The 21,742-nt window shown below is 39.7% G+C and overlaps 1 protein-coding gene across 10 annotated transcripts in view; it reads right to left on the minus strand.

Moving 5' to 3' along the window:
- ADAM22 (ADAM metallopeptidase domain 22) overlaps positions 1–21,742 on the minus strand; it is a 179,938-nt gene that overhangs the window by 68,821 nt on the left and 89,375 nt on the right. For all 10 annotated transcript variants that reach the window (XM_036328278.1, XM_036328277.1, XM_036328273.1 and 7 more), the window contains exons 5-7: positions 8,319–8,401; positions 1,789–1,852; positions 41–110 (exon numbers count right to left, since the gene is read on the minus strand). In XM_036328278.1, the coding sequence (XP_036184171.1) occupies positions 41–110; positions 1,789–1,852; positions 8,319–8,401 (217 nt within the window). The remainder of the gene's footprint in view (positions 1–40; positions 111–1,788; positions 1,853–8,318; positions 8,402–21,742) is intronic.

The raw sequence follows: 21,742 nt of genomic DNA on the forward strand, positions 1-21,742 counted from the left end.
ATTAAAGTTGTTTTTTTAAGTCATTATAACAATTTCATACCAGAGGGGAGTTCATCCAAAGGAAATTCAAAGAGTCTGGATTTGTAAACTGAGTGAAAACGGAAATCCTCCTGAAATAACACAGACAATAGAGATTAAGCATGTGCTTCCAGACACCTCCAGCCTCGGGTGATCAGAGCTGGAGGAGCTGGAACCCTTAAGACACCGTCACTTGACTGACTACACAGACTCCTGGGTTTAAAGTGGCGATGAGCCATTGCACAAGAGCTTACACTCACTCCGGTGTTCTCCTGCACCCAAGTGACATCCTATTAGAAGCAAAATGCCTTCACAGAGAAGCCATTTGGAAAATAAATGAATGGGCCTATCCCCCCAAGGAGAAGCAAGGCATCTGGGAAAATGGGTTAATGTTTTTTTATGACTGGTTCCTTTCCACGATTCCCTGCCTCCCTTTTAGAGTCAGAGAGCTTTGCTAGGCAAAGAATGCTGAGCTAACACACTTGCTTGTATTAAGGAGCATGCTGACTGGCACAGCAGATGCCCAAATGGGCCTTGCTCCAAAATCCAAGTGTCATGCAAAGTTCTGTGAAAAGCTAACCGATAAAAAGCCATATTTTAATGAACATTCAATTAACTTCATCTGGCTTCATTCAATTACTAACATGATAAGAACTACCAAAAATACAGTTTCATGATATTAAAAGAAGAATGTCATAGTCAAGTTTCATTATATCACCTTTTAAAAATAAAAATCACCCGGTCAAGCAAAGTGACAGGAGAGCAGGCAGTGGAGACCAGAAAATAATATACAAATACAGATAGTTTCCTCAAACAAGATGATGGGGGGCAAAACAATTTGTTTCTTGAAAGTATTTGCCTCTCTAAGTGTTTGACCAATGTTCCTTCCATGATACAAGGAAGAATAATTGTGTGTACAGAGCTAGAATGGAAGTGGATTATGTTTCTCTCTAGTCTATAACATTAACTCAATCACTTTCTAATTTGTGGGAAATGAATATTTCAACTAAAGTGAGAGAAGAATTGAGAAAACTTAGATTTCTCTAAACTTCATCAGCAGTGGGCTTTGAAGACAATAGAGCAAAATCTCAAATCTAGAAAAGAAAGGGAGGGTGGAAAATCACGTATCTGGCTTTGATCTGTTATAGAATAAATGTTTGCCCCCCTTCCCCCCACACCAATCCATATGTTGAAGCCTTAACTCCAAATGTGATTGCATTTGGAGACAGGGCCTGTGAGGAAAGGATAATTAAGTGAAGTTGTAAGAGTGGGGCCCCTGTTCAATAGGGTTGGGCCCACAGAAGGGGAGGAAGAAACACCAGAGCTCTCTCTTTCTCTCTGCGATGTGAGGACATAGCAAGAAGGCATCTGTCTGCAACCCGAAGACAGAGCCCTCAACCAAGACACTGACCCTGTTGACACCTTGATGTTGGACTTCCAGTCACCAAAACTGTGAGAAAATAAATGTCTGTTGTTTAAGCCACCCAGTGTTTTGTAATGACATCCTGAGCAGACTAAGACAGATCATAATACATCGTGGTGGGGAGAGAAATGGAAGCTTCAGAATACCTCTGAAGGAAAGTATTTTCAGTTTAAAGGAGAGACAGATTTTTTTAAAAGAGAAAGAAAAAAACAACCACTTGTGGTTTTGACATATTCAATATTATTTTAAATATATATTTAAATAAAATAAAGCAGAGAGGGGAAAAAGAGGAAGAAAAAAGCTTTCAGCATCAACTTTCACGTTTGCCACAACAGAGGAGCACTTACTTGGGAGGTGTCATTTTCTTCTGGCTCAATGAGATAGGTGTGGTTCCCATCATAGAACATCCCACTGTCAAAAACAAGAAAATAATTAGTCATGGCTACCAACTCCTGTCTCGGAACAAAATCATTTTAAAATCAGCAGCAGCTAGAGGACCAGTTTACTTCTCAACACCACTTCCAAGTCCTACCTATCACTACCATCACATCATATCACATCACATACTATACACACACACACACACACACACACACACACACACACACACACACTGCTGAGAGGGGAAGGTTCTCTCTGTCTGATTCCTCACAAGCAGCAGGGTCTCCTCATCTAGACTGTTCTCTAGGCTCATAATCACCATTCTCTAATTGTGGTCCATTATTCTGCTCTCCAACATATAATTCTAAAACTTTAATGTGCTAGTAAATATGCAAAGCTTTCAGGACCTTCCTCATATTCCTGAATGGGGGCCCAGGAAGCTGCATTTTAAACAACCCCATGTGATTCTGATGCAGGTTGCCAGGGACTCTACTCAGAACTGCTTACCTACCACACGCATGGAAGATGCTATAGTGACAAGAGCTGACACATTTCAACAACTTACCATGAACTAAGTACACTCACTCTTTTCCAAAAATGTATGAGGCAGGCACAATGACTATCCTCATTTTACAAGTAAAGAAACCAAAGCCCAGAGAGACAAAGTAACTTGCCCAAACGACATAATCAATGAGAGCCGAGGCAGGAATAGAGCCTAGGCAGATTGGTTCCTGAGCTGTTTACCCACCTTCATTATCATTCATTTATTGAACAAACATTTAGAGAGCACGTGCAATGCCCTGTTCTAGGTGCTGAGGATACAGTACTGAACAAAACAGACCCCTTCTCTGCCCTCATGGTGCTCACGTGCATTCTAGGGAGGACATAGAAGATATATAATCACAACTAAATATATATGACAGGTGGCAAATTCTAGGGAGGAAACTAAAGCAGGGTAAGAGCAATAACTGGTGCCAGGTGATTGGAGATAGAAACCAGAGACAGAAGATGGCTAATTTATACAGAGGGTCAGAGCAAGGCTTCACAGAGAAGATGCATTTAAGCACAGGCCTGAAAGAAGTGATGGGGAGAGCCATAAGGATATCTGCGCAGACAGCACTTCAGAATCAAGCCCTAAGATAAGAGGATGTTGGTGTGTTCAGGAATATGGAGGATGCCGTGTGGCTGGCGTAGACTGGGTGAGGTCTGTAAAATGAGGCCGAGGGATAGGTAGGCCCTTGGGGCCTTGGCTTTCACTCTGAGAGAGATGAGGAGCCACTGCAGGGTTCTAGGCAGAGAGGAAACACAATCTCCCCTTCAATTTCCAAATAATTGCTTTATAAGCTGTGCAACAATAATCTTCAGGATGGCAAGGATAGAAATGAGGAAAGTATTGCAATAACCCGGGCAAAAGAAAATGAAATGATAGCTTAGATCATGGTGGTAATAATGCAAATAGTTAAGAACTGCACAAATTCTGGCTATTTTTCAAAAGTAGACCAATGGGATTTGTTAATGATTTCAGATGAAGTATGGAGGAAAGAGTCCTGTCAGTGAGCACATCAAGGTTTTGACCTGAGTACCTGGGCAAATGGAATTGCCATTTAATAAGGTGAAAAAAGCTGTCAGAAGCACAGAATGGGGTTGGCAACAAGGAAGGAAGCAGGATGCAGGGAGCAAGGCGCAAGTGTGGAGTTCAGTGTTGGACTTCTTAGACTGGAGATGGCTGCCAGCCAATTGAGAAATCAGGTGGAGGGCATTTTAAGCTGCAGATGGCCATAACTCCCACTCAGAGAGATGCTGAGAGTCACTCCTTTTAGTGGAACATGGTCCTTCTACTGAGATCAAGCCCCTTGATCTTATGAGCTGAAGGAATGTTCATATTATTCAGGCATCTAACAGGGGTGAAGCTGTCATCGTCTGCAGTCATTTTTCAGTGCAATGCCTGCAAGACATCCAAGCTGTTAAACAGGGAACAGTATTTGTCTCTCATTGATGGCTTAGGGAAATGGGTTCTGCCACTACCCAGCTTCTTTCATTCCTGCCTTAACATCTTCCACATGTCCTCAACTCTCATAGACTCTTAGAACTGCTATTCTCACATCTGTAAGGTTTTCAAACAAGAGTGCACTTTCTGAATTCAGATGACATTGTATTTGGAATTTAAAGCTAAACAGATGCCATTTGTAATATATTACTGGCCATACAGGCCTAAGGAATCAGTGGGGGTGAGCCTTTTCGAAACAGGAGAACAAATATGGCAGTAAACATTCTTTGTGCCCCTGATGGGACTTGGCCAGATCCATGGAGAAAGTTACATAAAACCATTCTCTTTACCAAAGTTCACATGGCAATACTGATTAAGTTGCAAGCAGATTGTTTTGCTTAACTAGTACTGGGTATTATTTCCTCTTGCATTAGGTTAATATCTAATGTGAAAACCAAATATTTTTACTGAGTTTAAACAGCATGATATACAGTATAAAGAAAGCAGAGTCTGACACCATCTATATCTGCAAGATTCTGGTCTCCTAAATTACAATATGCTATTATTAAAAGTTCTTTAACAAATAAAAGGCATGCGTGTTTTTATTTGCTTTGCTTGAGGCTTGGTACCTTTCTGTTATATTTATATAAATTTCAATAGTACAGAACATGTTTGATAAAAACCTGCAACTAGGACTGAGTCATTATGAAACAACAGAACAAAAATTTTGAAAGGCTCCATCAAAATGTTTAAAGAAAACAGCCATTCTTACAAATTGCCACAAGAGGGCAATAAACTTACATTTGAGTCCACGCTTAAGCTACCCATAGTTACAGGATTTTGTTTTTTTGTTTTTTTTTTTTATGCAAATCCCTTGGCAACTTTATTTTAAAATAAGTATACTGTTAAAAAACATACAAAAGCATTTTGTTATAATTAAAGAAAGATTTGAGACTGCTATTCCCTCTGCAGAAATGCTATACACAGATGCAAAATGACCAAAGGCCGTTGTAACAATGACTCTCAAGTAAGTGGGATGGCCATCATGTGCCACAATTTCTTCATGTTGAAGCTTCCCCTCTGGTGTATTAGATCTTTCAATCCACCGCTCAAAACTGGCTCCTTAATGTACTCTTTTCAATTCGCAAGGTCGGTACTAACATTGTAAATAAACAAAACGTATAAAGTATTAAATATCGAACTGATTCTTGCTGGTGTTCATATATTCCTTTTATCCTCTGAGACTGTCAGGCTTTGGTGGGAATGTACAAAGAACTAGGATCGGGAACACCATCTTCTGAAAATCATTTACTCTTTTTCTATATGTCCCTATGGTGAAATGCAATCTTGTGTCACCATAATCTTACAAATGTTTGCAAACATGCAACACAGCTTTGCAGCCTTTTTGAATTTGGTATCATCCAGATTTTTTTGTATGTTGCTATTAATAATAGTATTAGTAGTCTTGGTCATAAATCTTTATCTTTTTTTATTGTTTAAAGTATTACAAATAGTAGTACATATGTTTCCTTTTATCCCCATTGACCTCCCCACAGTTGCCCCCACCCCCTGGCACATGCCCTCACCCCCCTAATGTCTTGTCCATTGGTTATGCTTATATGCATGCATGCAACATCAAGCATATCAGGACAAAATATTACCCATTAGTCCTTTGAATTTGAAAAAAAAATTGCTTTTGCAGGTTCTTTACGTAAAAGACATGAATCTGAATGTGATTATTTTCCCTTTTATGTTCTTCGACTGAATTAAATAAATCCAGGAAAATGAAAAAAATCTCAATGTGTATTTTATAAAAGATGAATTATGGGTGAAATAACATCTCATATCTAATCACTGCAATTGAGACAACATAAATCATTTAATATTTAGTAATATCCACCCCAAATATTTCTGTCAGAAATTTCTGTTCAGAAAGTAAAATCAAGATGAGAAGTAAAAATAAATAACAAAAAGGAACTGGAGAACATTTTCCCCACACGCTTATAAAAGTCTAAGAATACCAAAACATGCTTGTCCACAATCTTGCTGGTGCTCCGACCTAGACACACAGTGGGTTTTCTGTTTGTTTTTGTGTAGTTTTAAATGAAAAGGTTTCTAAAGGTAAAACAACTGAATTAGACTCTGAGTCCTATTCCTGATCTAGTCACAAAAAAGTCCTTCAAGTTACTTTTCCATCCTCCTTCAAATGACTATGTAGGCTTAGCGAAAGCTATTGGTCTTAGTTTGTCAGCTCTATTACGGCCCTTAGAAGGCAGTAATACCTCCTCTCTGGTTTTCACAGTATTTGTGTCCATTTGGAAAACTGGAAGCAAACTGGAATAAGAACTAGGCATGATGCTTAGAAGGTGACTTTGGGTTGAGATTTTAAGAGGAACGGAGAGGGGGAAAAACTTATTTTTTATATCTCTCTCCTACAACGTACATTTGCTGTCACAAGTGTCAACAGGCCCAGTGTACTAATCCGAGCTGACAGCTGTACTCATCTTGGGATCAGTCCAATTTTACTGCTAAAGGCAACTTCAATATTGTTTTTTCCAGATAAGAAAACCAAAGCTCTCACATATTAGACATGCACTCATGTTTGTAAATGTCTCTTTATTCAAAGAATTTATTTAAAATAAGGGAAATTGCCTTGTAGAAGAAAGAATAAGCAAAGAGAAGTCCTCCATGCTGTAGGGCATGGGGCCTCTTTTCTCTGGCTACGTAACTGATCCTCCCACTCTCCTTTCTGCCTCTCACATATCTACTGCCAGAGCCTGACTGAGGCAGACTAGATACAGTTTCCGGACTTTCCCATTAGATCCCTTTCCTTGCTTTTTTTAAGATCTGTCAATCCAACCCCTCTCTTGGAAGATTCTATCAAACCCTGTTAAGGGGCCACTCCTCAGGGAGCCACTTCTTTTTTCCTCCTCCTCCTCCTCCTCCTCCTCCTCCTCCTCCTCCTCCTCCTCCTCCTCCTCCTCCTCCTCCTTCTCCTTCTCCTCCTCCTCCTCCTCCTCCTCTTCCTCCTCCTCCTCCTCCTCCTTCTTCTTCTCCTTCTTCTTCTTCTTTAAAATATATTTTTAAGAAAAATTTTTTATATTTTATTGATTTTTTACAGAGGAAGGGAAAAGGATAGAGAGGTAGAAACATCGATGAAAGAGAAACATCGATCAATTGCCTCCTGCACACTTCCCACTGGGAATGTGCCTGCAACCAAGGTACATGCCCTTGACTGGATTTTTATTGATTTCAGAGGGGGGGGGGAGTGAGAGAGACATCAATGATAAGAGATAATCATCTATCAGCTGCCTCCTGAAGGCCCCCTACTGGGGACTAAAAGGGATAGAGCCTGCAACCCAGACATAAACCCTGACCAGGAATCGAACCATGACCTCTTAGTTCATAGGTCCACATTCAACCGCTGAGCCACACTGGCCAGATAAGAGCCCTCATTCTTTATTGCCCACTCTCAGCTTGCATCTTTCTCAGTTTTTTTTTGTTACTTTTTCTCAAAGAAACAAATATACCTATCATATTCCATAGTAGGATGCTGAGCTAGAATTAGCTTCCTCCTTAGATTGAGCTATTGGGGGCCAGCCTCTTGTCCTAATCACCTTAATATTTCTAGACACTCAATAACTGTTAGTTAGATGAAAAAGCCACGTCCCTAACTTGGTAACAGACAGGAAATATTTTAAAGTTACCAACAAAAATTTAACAAAACTGAATTAAAGTGCTGGCTTGTTCTGTGCCTCCCAAACCACCCCCCTCCCCAAACAACAGTAAACAAGTCCGAAGGAGCTGGGATGATTTTGCTTAAATAGAATGCTGAGGAATGACACAGTGGCTTTGTAAGGAGTTACAAAACAAATGACAGATGGCCACCTGTGCCTCCCCATCACCGACAGGACAGAGGAAGTAGATGTATTCCCATGTTAAACATCAGCAGACATTCTTTGATAATGAACTTTATGAGAAAGGAAGCAAGGCCCTGAGAAAGGATGAACTCCGATCCTTGGAGATTTCTAAGAACAGGCGGAACCTCCCACCGGTTTGCAGTGGCTTAGGTGGGATTTAGCTGAAAAATAAGCTGAAACACATGAGCTCCTGAGGTTACTTGCAGCCTTTTCTCTTTGCTCAAGGAGTTAAGAGTTCCCATCTACTGAAATGTCTATTATTCTATAAAAATATAAAAACTGACACCAAAGAGAAGTGAAAGCAGAACTGGTACCCAGAGTCTAAACATCCACAGACACAGAGACCAAAATTACCCCAACAACTTCTGTCTCAACTAGAAAAATGCTCCAAACATCTCTATAAGGTATCATATTATAATTCCAACGCCCCAGGTTTCTGCAACTCTAATTTTAAAATATGTTTGGCTTAAAACCACAGAAGAGAAAAGATCAGATCCATCCCTGATTTCAAATGATGTCTTGCCTTAAAAATAAAGAAAATAAGTGATTGAACACATGGGTAGCACACACACAAAAATCGGACACTTACTGAAGTCCATGGCATGTTGACAATGCAACAAATGAGGCCGGGTTTCCTCGGATATGGCCCTGGTAGTAACAGTGTTCTCCTCCCTAGAAAACAGAAACAGAGAATGTAAGCCTTTGCCAGCGCAAGGAGAGCCCGCCATCACTGCACAGGTTTCTGCCACACTGCACTTCCACTTGTAAGGCTCTGCACAAGATTTCATTATTCAGATTAGTATTATCCCACCATTTCTAACCAAATTAGTCACAAATGCTCCTAGTGAGCTGGCTCCAAATGTGATGATCGAAGGAACAAGAAGCAGATACTGAAATACACATGTGGCTCTTGCACCAGAATAAGGTTAGTCATCTATTTCCCCCGTTGTGAGAAACTCAACCTGCAGCAGCAGCAAGTGGATACTTTCACATAAAGCTCAGGAAAAAGGCATATAAATCATGGGAGAGTCGCTAAATTAAACTGATGGAGGGGAATGCCTAATTTTACACTGTTTCTATCAAAACTTGACAAGTTTATACTATTCTTTTCTCCACCCAGGAATGGCTCTACCGGTAAGCAGTGTAGGTTATGGTTTGAAATGGAGAAGTTTCTTCTAGCAGCCAGTTACATGAGCTAAATGCCACTGAGAGACTCATTTCCTCGGATGAAATGTTTCTGAAAAACCTCACAGGGTAAATCCTCTGCCCGCTCTGGGTGGTGCTCAGTTTTTAAATACTTGCTCATTGTGTGGTCGAGAAACCAGTAGCATTGACATGCCTGGGAGCTTGCGAGAAATGCAGAATCTTGGGCCCACTCCTGATCTACTGTATCACAATCGGCATGTTAACAAGGTCCCTAGGTGGCTGATTTATACGCACATTCAAGTCTGAGAAGCATTGCTCTAAATGACCGTTCCCATCCCCCCACCCATCTCCTATTTCTTCAGAAGCTGTAAACTTTTAATTAAACTGACCCAATGAGATATGAAAGACTGAAATAGGACAGACTAATAGAATGGATGGCTTAAAGAAGCAAACGCTACCTACTTCCCAGTCTGGCTTAAGGACTAACCCCACTTAAACTATTCAGTGCTTGACAAGTGGAGGAGAGAGAACAGGAAGACATGATGCTATCATAAGGCTAAAGACCGTTTCTTCACTGGAATTCCAAGGCAGGTAGCCTGGCCTGCGACTGCTGCTCCTACTGAGATAATACCACAGGCTGGAGTGAACCTCAGTTATGATGAGAGAATAGAGAGCAAATAAAACGATTCGCCGTGCAATCCCTGGCCCTGGGACACCCCCAATATCCAAGGCAGCCATTGAGCATGATGGACCAGGATTATGGCTGGATTTGGTGGAGGATAAAATAGGATGGTACTTCACATGTGGGTCTGACAGGGGTGGAACTCAAAGGCCACAGATGTCAGGATAGAAACAAACCTGGGCACTGACTTCCTAGGTAGGGTTGGTTTGGCGTAGCTGTTAACAGTGTGAGCTGTGTAATCTCAAACAAATTACAGGACTTGCCTGTGTCATCTGTCAAATGGTAATACTCTCATAGGGTTGTTCAGATGATTACAGAGCTAATAATCATACGACGCTTAGAATAATGGCTTGTTACTCAGTACACATTCAATAAAGGTTTGCTGCTATTAAAATTACTTAGTGTCAGCTATTGTCCTACTCAATTTACATACACAATCACTTTGAATCCTCACATCAATCTTACAATATTGTTATCTCTAGTCTACATAGGAGGTCGCAATCTCTGTGAGCCAAGGCTGGCCACCTGGGAAGTGGCCAAGTAGGGATGCAAACCTTGTATAAACCTGTGAATTCAAGGCCAGCGTCATTGTCCCTACACTACTGATGAGTTGGACGTAAAACCTGTCGGTTATGTAGTGTAAATCTAAGTTTTCCTTTAGACTGATTCTTTTAAAATTTATTTTTTTGAGTGGGGCTGGAGGTAAATTTAATAGAATTTTAAATATCTTCTGTTGGGGCTGTTGGACTAAGAATTGTCCATAAGATGAGATTCTAATTGAATGAGAGGTGTTTATGTTTCAAAAAACCTTCACTTCCTGGACACATCTGATTGGATCAGAAATTAATACTCTAGCTATCTATTGGCCAGACACAGAAGGCCAACCACCAATGAGGTGATCTGAACAGAGAGAGAGACTCTTATCTAAAAGAGTAGGTCTAACACAAACAGTAAATATAAAGATAGCAGAACAAAAAGAAATAGAAAAAAAGATAATCACAGTAGTTATGGTATCAGATTAGGGAACAATGGAAGTTGACAAGTCACTATATGTGGATAAAATATGTCAGAGGCAAAGACATGTAAGAAATGTTTTATAAATTGCAAAAGTTTTCTTTAAAATACCAACTCTGGAAACATGTTATAGTAAATCAGAAAAAGGACGAAAAATTCATGTTTTAAAACAATATTCCATTATCTTAGGGTTAAATAGCTGATTAGATCATGGAAAACCATCTTTCACTAATTTCTGGTTATAAAAAACAGGAGTCAATCCAAAAACAGCATATGATCTGGACCCATCTGCACAAAAGCCTAACGCTGCAAATGAAATGAAGAGCTCAATATGGTTGCTTCATTATCGAATGTTTCCATGACACTTCAAGAGAAGCATAAACATCCAGGGGGGTGGGGGGAGGGAAATCTCCTCAATTTGGACTATTAAAACACAAATTTTGAGGCTTTCCTATATATGTAATTTGTGGTATATGTAATTTTTCTAAATAATGGTGGAAATTAATTTTTGTGTTGTGATTTTTTTCAGGGATCATTCACCATAAGTCGATAATTATTTAAGCTAAGAATGAAAGTAATGGAGCTGTTTTCCCCCTTTAACATGCCTGAAAATTTTTTAGTGCAGAATAAAGGCTTTAACATTAAAAGGCTTCTTTAATTATATAAATATATTTAAAAGTTATTAAAATAAATAAAATAAATTTAACATTTTTTATTTTTAACGATTATTCGTTATTCAAAAAACAATAAATACTTATAGAAAAAAATTATAAGAATTCAGGAGGTATATGGTACAGAATAATTAAAAATATCCCCTTCATACACATTGCCCAGGCTGCAGTTGCCTCCTTAAAGGTAAACATTTTTGACAGAATTTGTGCACAGTCCGGAATAATCTATGCCCATTTAAGTAAATGTGTATATACATAAATACACAGATATCCTCTTCAAAGCACAAAAAGATTTACACTATGCATACTGTTCTGCCACTTTATTTTTTTCCTTAAGGTAATCTTGACATCTTTCTATACCAATACCTCATTCTTTCGATGATGGTGTAATATTTAATTACAGGAGTGAACAACAGTTCATTTAAATAGTCCTGTACTAATGGAAATTCAGATTACCTCTACTTTTTGCTGTCATAAACAATACTGTAACAAACTTTTTTTCATATATTTTTGTGCACTTCCATCAGCATATATTGGGTAGATTTCTAGATGTGGACCTGGTAGGTGAAAGAATATGTGCATTAAACATTTTAATAGGTATTTTAAGGGACAAATAGAATTATGTTTCTTTGTACTTACATCTGTTTTTTAAAATGTACATTTGAAAATAATAAGCTGTATTTTATTAAAAATTGTATATTTCTTTTTAAAAATATTTTATTGATTTCAGAGAGGGAGGAGGAGAGAGACAGAGAAACATCAATGCTGAGAGAGAAAATCACTGATTGGCTGCTTCCTGCATGCCCCACACTGGGGATTGAGTCTGCAACACAGGCATGTGCCCTGACCAGGAATTGGACCATGACCTCCTGGTTCATAGGTTGACACTCAACCACTGAGCCACACCAGCTGGACAAAAGTTGTATATTTCTATAGATTACTACTTAAGCCAAGGCTTATCTACACTAATAAAAGACAAATATGCAAATTGATCCTATCTTCACTATGCCTTAAGCCACGCCCACCAGCCAATCAGAGCGACTATATGCAAATTAACCAAACCAAGATGGCGGCCGGCAGCCACGGAGCTGGAGCAAGCAGGAGGCTTGGTTGCCCCAATGATGGAGGAAGCCAAGCTTCCCGCCTGCCATGGCCCGCTCTGAGCTCCACTCAAAGCAACAAAGTTTCAATTATAGAAGGTAAATAAACCCCAGATACCTGCTTTCAGCCAGCCATGGCCATGGGGCTGGAGCGAGAAGGAGGCTTGGGTTGCCCCTGGCGATGGAGGAAGCTAAGCTTCCCTCTCGCCTGCCCTGGCCAGCTCTGAGCTCCTCTCAAGGCTACAAAGTTTCAATTATAGAAGGTAAATAAATCCCAGAATAAACAAGAAAAAAGAAAAAAGGAGAGGCTGGGAACTTCTGTCGCCGGGGGGCTTAGCCAGCCTGAAAATGGCCCTCAGCCCCTCACCCAGGCTGGCCAGGCACTCCAGCTGGGATCCCCACCCTGAAGGGGGGTGTGACCAGCTGCAAACAGCCATCAGCCCCACACCCAGGCTGGCCAGGCACCCCAGTGGGACCCCCACCCTGATCCGGGACACCCTTCAGGGCAAACCAGCCGGCCCCCACCTGTGCACCAGGCCTCTATCCCACATAATAAAAGGGTAATATGCAAATTGACCCTAACAGCAGAACAACTGGGAATGACTAGTCACTATGACACACACTGACCACCAGGGGCCAGACACTCAATGCAGAAGCTGACCCCTGGTGCTCAGTGCACTCCCACAGGGGGAGCTCTGCTCAGCCACAAGCCAGGCTGATGGCTGCCAGTACAGCGGTGGTGGTGGGAGCCTCTTCCACCTCCTCAGCAGTGCTAAGGATGTCCGACTGCAGCTTAGGCCTGCTCCCCGCTGGCAAGTGGACATCCCCCGAGGGCTGCTGGGCTGCTAGAGGGATATCTGATTGCCAGCTTAGGCCCAATTCCCCGGGGAGTGGGCCTAAGCCAGCAAGTGGTCATCCCCTGAGGGGTCCCAGACTGCGAGAGGGCACAGGCCGGGCTGAGGGCCGCCCCCCACCCCCGAGTGCACAAATTTTTGTGCATCGGGCCTCTAGTTGATTATAAAGGTCCTCCATATTTTCGTATGACTTTTTTGAGGAACCAATGCTTTATGCTAGTGGGTATTACATATGATAATCTAAGATAGATGTTGTAAGAAAAGAGAAAACCCAGCACATCCTCATAGAGTTCGGCTCTTTATCTGACTGCCAGCCACAGCCTTTTCCTCACTGTCTCTCTTGTTCCAGAAATAAATCTATTTTCCTTGAAACTTTCTTCATACTTCTTGATTTAATAACATTATTATAACAGTACCAATGTTTACTTTTAGCTAATTAGATAGTTATAGCTAAAAAAAATTACCCACCTCTATAAAAATGGACCATATGATAATGATAGTTCATATGTCTATTGGTTTCTCTCCCCAGTAGACAAAAAGCATTTTTTAATCTGCCCAGATGATTCCAATATGCTACCATGATTCAGAAGCTACACACCTTTGCAGGAACTTACCCCTGAATTCTATCACACACTAGGTTCCTCCCAAGCGTGTGCACTGCTCAGACTTATGTTATGGCTGCATGGCTGGAGTCTGTTCTACCAGGTGCTCCCCTATAATAACCTCTTCTCAATTTCCTCTTAAGTGGCAGTGACATGAGGAAACTGTCCTCTTCTTACCCTTCCTCTTCCCTCCTAGTAATGAGAAACGGCTTTTCCAGGCATTACTGAGTCAGGAAACTCTGAGTCTCTGAAGGGCCAGTGGCATCAAGGAAATTCCTTGGAAAAGCTAAATCTTATGTTGGAGAGGATCCACAAACCCACCTTGGTTAAAATCCATAACCTGGGATTATACAGAGTCAGGTTGGGTTCATTAAAGGGACATAGGCCAAATACCTGCTCAGGTACAAAGTGTAAGGGTATCTGACTCTAAGCAAAGTAAAAAGGAAAACAATATCACCTCTTTTCACAGTAAATTAAATAAAGCTGTCCCATGGTGGTTGCTAAATGCCAATAATCCATGTATCTATACTAATGCATGTTAAAAAGTCTTTACCAATTAATGCCAAAATGAGAAAAACAAGTATAGTGTAGTCAACTTCTCATAAAGCTAAATGTATTTCATTTTACATAACTGTCCTTTGTTTTGAGATTAGTTCCTTCCTTCTCTTTGATTATTAAAATTATTAGATTTTTAATAGACTTTTTATTTTGGAATAATTTTAGATTCACAGAAAAGTTGCAAAAATTAGATTTGTTAACAGTGAGCCTCCATTCCCACATTTCCATATTCCTGCAGGACAAAAATCAGCTGAAGATGAATAAGGCACACACAGTCGATTTTATCACAGCTAGCCTGTCTCTCATTTGTACTGCTGTTGATGCCTTTGGACATTTGTGTTTGCCACCCATTTCAGGGTACAAGTATTCAAGCAGCATCCAAATTATCAGCTCATTCCAACATCTAAAGCTATGTGGTCATTAAAATCTCTGCCCTATGTTAATATTCACTGGTAAACATTAGGATCTTGTATTACAGCCGTCAATCAAAAACATTTTAAAAATTAAAAGGAGGCAGATCTAACTGACAAAAAGAATACTTCCATTTAAAAGGTACATAGTTTCTCCTGAAGAGAAAAAGATAAAGAATATGATTGTAGCAAACGTTTCCACAGAAAGAAAAAAAGGGAAACAGACCTAGAAAGGCACTGGATATAAATAAAAATGATGAGGAAATAGTTGGTCTCATTAGAAGATGGGGAAGCCCACAGAAAACAGGGGCCATAATTTTCTTATGAGCTCTGGATTTAAAAAAAAAAAAAAAAAATCCCACCAGGGATCCGGTGAGCTTAAAATCTATTTTTATTGTTGTGCAGGAGTCTTTTCTTACACTGATTTCCCCAGGGTAATGTCATCTGTAGAAAACAAAGTCTAAAAAGCTGTGAGAGGTCCCCGGGAGTTAAGCTCCCAGGTACCCTCAGCGAATTTGTTAACGTCTTTTGAGACACAATGCATTTCCAGAAGGTTCAGGCTTACTCCCTCTCCTCTTATGTGGAGGCTCAAGCACCTTCAACACATACTCATTGTTTCTGCATTAGTTATAATATACTCGAAATGCTTTCTGTATTCGTTTCCTAGGACTGTCATAGCAAATTGCCAAGAACTGTGTGACTTTAAACAACAGAAATGTATTCTCACAGTTTTGGAAGCTAGAAATCTGAAATCAAGGTGATGGTGGAGCCATGCTCCCTCTGGAGGCTCTGAGGAAGAACCTTCTTCTTCCTAACTTGTGGGGGTTGCCCACAATCCTGGGGTTCCTTGACTTGCACATGCATCCCCCAGGCTCTGCTTGTGTCTTCACCTGCTGTTCTCCCTGTGTGCCTGTCTCAGTGTCTCTAACTTTCCCTGTTATAAGGACACCAGTCATTGGATGAGAGCCCACCCAATCAAGTACAACCTCCTTCTTATCTTGATTGCATTTGAAAAGACCTTTATTTGCAAAAAAGAAAAGAAAAGAGAAAAGAAAAGAAAAGGTCACATTCACAGGTACCAGGGGCCATGACTTTTGATGGACACTATTCAACATAATACAACTTCTCATCTCTGTGAATGTGACCAAGTGAATTTCTATATTCATAATCCAAGGATTTTGCTTCTAAGAAGGTTAGCACAGTGGAATAAACTGGAGGTATCTACCACAGCATTATGCATCTAATAAGATTAACCTATATCTTAATTACCTTGAGCAGGCCATTCTAGTTTCCCAAAGCTTCATTTAAAATACAAATCATTGTTTTTACACAAATAATATCATAAATCTGACCTTCAATTCTATTAGTAAGTCAAACAGAGCTTCCCAATTGCTTATGTTTAACCAGAGAATAGGCAAGAGAAATTGTTTTTCAGCTGTCGGATAATCATTACAGACCCATTAATATAACCATCTCCTATCAGACTACTGAAAAATTTTAGGTTCCCACAAAATGCTCCTCAGCAACAAATTACTGTAATGCAGACAGGGTACTTAGCAGGTTCTCTGAGATGCAGCTCTAAATTGGGAGAAGGGAAAATCAATGTGGACCACATACAGAGACTCTATAATTACAAACGCATGACATTATAACTCTTTCCAGGAAACCACTACATAATTGCATCTTTTGCAAATAATAGAAGTTTAAATGTATTGTTCTATATAAAGTTTTTAGCATAAGAGATGCATGTTACCTAAAACCTTATTCTGTCATTGATGCTTGACTATAACAGGAAGAAATATAATTGATTAGAAGACAGTTACACAAAAAGAAAGCATATTTGTCATCCCTAACATAAAGGAAGAAAAACGTTTTTGCTCCATCTGAAAAGAAAATTTGGTTGTTTTCTTTCTCTTTTTTTTTTTTCTTTAAAGAAAATGTAAACTATATGAGGATGTGAGGTAAGGAAAAAAAGAACATGTTTTGTGTGTTTTGGTTTTTCCCCCTCTTTTTCTTCACTTCCATTGTATCATCCTCCCACCTCTCTTTTTTATTTATTTATTTTTAAGAAGGAAGGCTAAACAGGGAAAACTAGCTGCCAAAAAAAGGTTTCATTGCAGCATCATTTTCCCCTTTTGAGTCGTACACACAGTGATGCAGAACTGATCACTAGCTCTCAGTGGTCATTTCTACCCCTCCGCAGGCGATTCTGACTTAGCCCGGGACTTATTTAAAGGTACAAACAAAGGTTGGCTTACTTAGGAGGAACTTCTCAATTAATGTCCTTTAAGGAGGCAAACTAGTATTTAAGGTTGTACCTGATAAAAAAAATGCTAGGCCTCAAAAAATTAAGTGGTTTTGTGTTTTGTTTTGTTTTTCAGCAACTGTCTCGATGGTCACAGGCTGGTCTTTTTCTTTTTTGGTTTTGATTTTGTTGCTGTTTTTTATTGCTACTTATTTTCCTATTAGACAGAGGAGGGAGTTGAATTAGGTCGTCTCTATAGTCCTTTCAGATTCTATGATATGCAATCTACTTTTTTTTTAAATCAAATGTTACCAACTTTTTACTCCTTTTAAATACTAGGCCAACTTCCAAAGAATCAGTGTGTTGTACACTGCACTTACAACAAAGGAATAAAAGTTAAAGCCAACACAGAAGATGCTTGCATGTACGGAAAGTTTTTAAGTATTAAATATAAAAATTGTAAACAATTTTAAAAGTAGTCTTGTTTCCTTTAGGATATACCTGATTCCTTTGAGTTGAGACTCTGGTTAAACATTATATTCCTACTTTCTCTCCCTCTTGTACCACTGTGTCCATCTCTTGGTCTGCCCACCCTCTCTGGTTTCTTTTTGTTCCTCATGCACCAAGATCCTGCATCAAGGTCTCTCTCTGGGCCTTTGCACATGCTAATCTCACCACCTTGAAAAGCTGTTCCCCTCCCATTTCACCTGCCTGTTACTTATCTTTCAAACTTCAGTTGGAATTCACATCATTTCCTCGAGGAAGTCTTCCTAAACCAACCAGGCTAGGTCAGGTCTCCCATCAGCTGCCTTCAGGACAACATGGACTTCTCCTTATGGCACTCTCATAACTGTCATTTTAAAAGACCGTTTAGTAGTTACTTTTGTTATGTCTATCACCCTACTAAACTACTAGCTTTGAGGGTGAGAAGTGCATCACATATATATCCCTGAACTGATGGCAAGCCCTCAACACATATCTATTGAATGAAAAAGGTTGAGGACACAAATATGGTATCGGACATTTGGGGCTTTTTTCTATTCTGTTGTAAATCTCTAATGTCAGCTTTCCTTTCTGAGTATCTAATGTCATTTAACCTCCATGTGCTTAAGGATTTAGGAGTTTCCTACGGGGATAATGAAACCCACCTGCATCCACCTCCTTTCCTTCCTCAGAGATGCAATTAAAAGGCTGGGATGATAAAATCATGTTTGATAACTGATACTGGAGTGCTGATCAATTACTGCCTAAACATGGCTGTAAACACTCAAACCACTCCATACCAATTACTTATTCTCTGGTGTTTATTACCTGTTCTTACTTTTATAGTGGCTACTTACTCACCAGAAAAATAAAAATTTTTTATAAATTAATAATAAGATAATATTAGTTTGGGAAAACACCAAGGGAATAATTTATTTGGGGGATTTTTGGTGATTTGGTTTTTGTTTGTTTTGTGGGTTGTTTTTCTTTTTTGCTTCAAACCAGTTTTGAACTTATCAAAAACAACACTTTCGCAACTTTCAGTTCAGTCATAATTCCTCCAACAGTTCACTCTGAATTTCAAAAAATTTTGTAACAGTAGATTTGTATAAGACATTATATGATGAAAACATTCATTCTATAATTAGAATTAAAATAGGAACACTAGTCTATTATAAAACAGTTAATTGATTCTATACATAGAAACACCATTAGTGCTCCTTTGAATTAAAAAAAATATATATAGCCGAACATGTCTTTTCACATTTATAGATAACATCTTGAATATTAACCAATGAAATACTTTAGATACTGAAGTGAACAACAAAATCTTACACTGGAAAGAAAATAAAGAGGACTCTTTATTCAAATAGGTTACTAGCAGAGCTTAGAAACAGAACTCATGCTGACACCAGCTGTCACTTTTCATGTTTCCTTACTCCCAGCACTAAGATACCTGACGTGCATAATCCAGTAATGGGCCAATGTATTTCCCTCAGGCTACAGAGTTAAGACTACTTGTAATCAACGATGCCATTAAGGCTGCTGATGCATTTTACATGATGATGGACCTAGAGCAACCTTGCTTCAGTCCCAAGGGAAAGCAAGATTTACTTAATCCCCAAAGAATTTTCCCCCATAATGCAAAGAGAATTAAATCATGAAATCCAAGCCACTGCTGAAACCACACTGATTGCAAGATGGAAGAAGAGCATATGTCTGCACAAGCCTGCCAGAGGGAAATGCACACACAGCCCAGCTCATCAAAAAGATAAAGAGACGACTACTGGTGGATAAAAAGCAAAGAAGTTATGAGACATACTTGGGATAACTGTTACATGTGAGGGGAAAAAAACCATTTTATCGGTTTATTAGATGCGTGTCGCTCTTTTATTATTGGTGTGTGTGCTGTGTGTTGAGGAAGGGAGGGGGACGGGTATACTTTGGCAGGGATACAAGCAGGTATCTTCTGGTCTTTTGGCAGGATGATGACATGTTTCAGCATAGTTACTCTTGTCCATAAAACGTCACATTTCCTCCAGATGCAGATAAATTTACACATAGGCATAAGATGGGCATAAGAACTGGGCCATGTGTTTGCCATGTGCAAGACAGCAACACATTTCCAATTGTTACAGTTCAGAAGCCATGGCCATCCCTATACTGAACAATACTCAGTCTAACTTCTATGGAGAGCAAAGAAGGACTAAAAATAACCCCCAAGAAAAAAAGGGGGTTGGAAAAAAAGGGCTTCCTTAGAAAATATTTTGCTTTCTTTGGAATAATGGAAATATTATATTTAGAATAATCAAAACTCACCTGAAACAAGCAATTGCATCTTTAACTCATGGCTTACTCAAACAACTGCTAACAAAGATGCAATTGCAAATGGTAAATTGAAGTGCTGTAAGTTAAATATTTGCATTCTACCTCCTTTGGTACTATGATATTTGTTTCTGAAAGAGGGTAGACTATACACTGAGTGGCCAGATTATTATGACCACCTGACATTTGTAGGCAAATTAGCCGTACACTGCATCATATGGGATATGGAAGCCGAAAGCCTGTTCGAACACCTTTGCTGTCTGCAGTTACCAAGATAAAACGTCTCCAATTCGCACAGAAACACAAGGATTGGACAGTCGAGCATTGGAAAAAAGTCATGTGGTCCAATGAATCACGTTTCCAGTTGCATCATACAGATGGCAGAGTGAGAATTTGGCGGAAACAGCATAAAACCATGCACCCCACATGCATGAGTACAACCCTTCAAGCTGGTGGGGGCAGTGTTATGGTTTGGGGAATGTATTCCTGGCATGATTTGGGCCCTTTAATTCGTGTGGAACAACATCTGAATAGCACAACATACCTAAGTATCATTACTGACCAAGTTTATCCTATCATGTTGATGGCGTATCCCAATGGAGATGGCTTCTTCCAACAAGGCAGTGCACCATGCCACAGTGCTCGTATTGTGCAGGAGTGGTTTCAAGAACGTGAGGGAGACTTTACCTTGCTTAGGTGGCCCCCACAATTACCAGATCTCAATCCAATTGAGCATTTGTGGGACAAAGTTAAAAGAGCCATCAGGCAGCTGGTTCTACAACCATCAAATCTCACAGAACTAGACAGTGCTATTCATCAGGCATGGTGTCAGATTCCTCGCATCACCTTTCAACATCTCATGGAGTCAATGCCAAGAAGAATCGCTGAGTATTGAAGGCAAAAGGTGGCCCAACGAAGTACTGATGGGGTGGTCATAATAATCTGGCCACTCAGTATGTGTGTGTGTGTGTGTACACACACACACACACACACACACACACACACACACACACACATATATATATATCCCACGTTCAAAGGCTGTTAAATCGCATTTTTTCCCATATCTTCAGAAAAATATCACTTCTACTGTCGTGGTAAACAACCTGCTTCCCTATTTATAATGATCTGGCCCTCTAGCAACTTCAGCGAGAAATTATAGCTAATTTGCCTACAAACGTGAGGTGGTCATAATAATTTGGCCACTCAGTTTAATGGATGATAGCATGAATTCTGGCACCAGACTGCCTGGCCTCAAATTCTTGGGCAAGTTAGTTAAACTTTAAACGTTCAGTTTCCTCATCTGCAAAAGAAGAGCAACAATGGTATTGCTGAAGAACTAAGACTTAACATATGAGAAGCATTAAACTAGTGCCCAGCACACAGTAAGTGCCATATAAGTGTTTGCTATTTCTCCAACTGCTGCTAGTTCCTCTTAACTCTTATTCCTCAGTGCAGTCACCAGTATTAATCCCACCAGGATATCAAGATGATTCAATAAAACATAAAACCCATAATGGCAAAATCAGCTCTTTTGGGGGCAAAATAATCATTTATTTGCAAAGATACAAAATTTTGAGAATATAAAATATAAGTACAGCAAGTCATTATAGTTTTTAATTCTGTTAAGATGAAGGCTTCATTATCTGGAGAGAATGTGCCACTAATAGCTTTAAGGAAGGAAAATTAGTAAGAAGCTAACTCTTCCAAGTGACTGGCATTGAGCCACTGGCAGCAGTACCTGCCCCTAAGGTAAGACTTAGTCCCAGAGCCTGAGTTGATAGATAACAAATGGAAGTGTAGTCTTTCTACAACACAGTAACATATGGTAATTAATTGTCAATCAAGGAAAGCAGCTCACTATGGCTCATATACACCAACCATAAAATATGTTTTTTTCCAGCTATGTATATATATTTAATC

Source organism: Myotis myotis, unplaced genomic scaffold, assembly GCF_014108235.1.
Source record: "Myotis myotis isolate mMyoMyo1 unplaced genomic scaffold, mMyoMyo1.p scaffold_m19_p_11, whole genome shotgun sequence".
NCBI classification, from domain to species: domain Eukaryota; kingdom Metazoa; phylum Chordata; class Mammalia; order Chiroptera; family Vespertilionidae; genus Myotis; species Myotis myotis.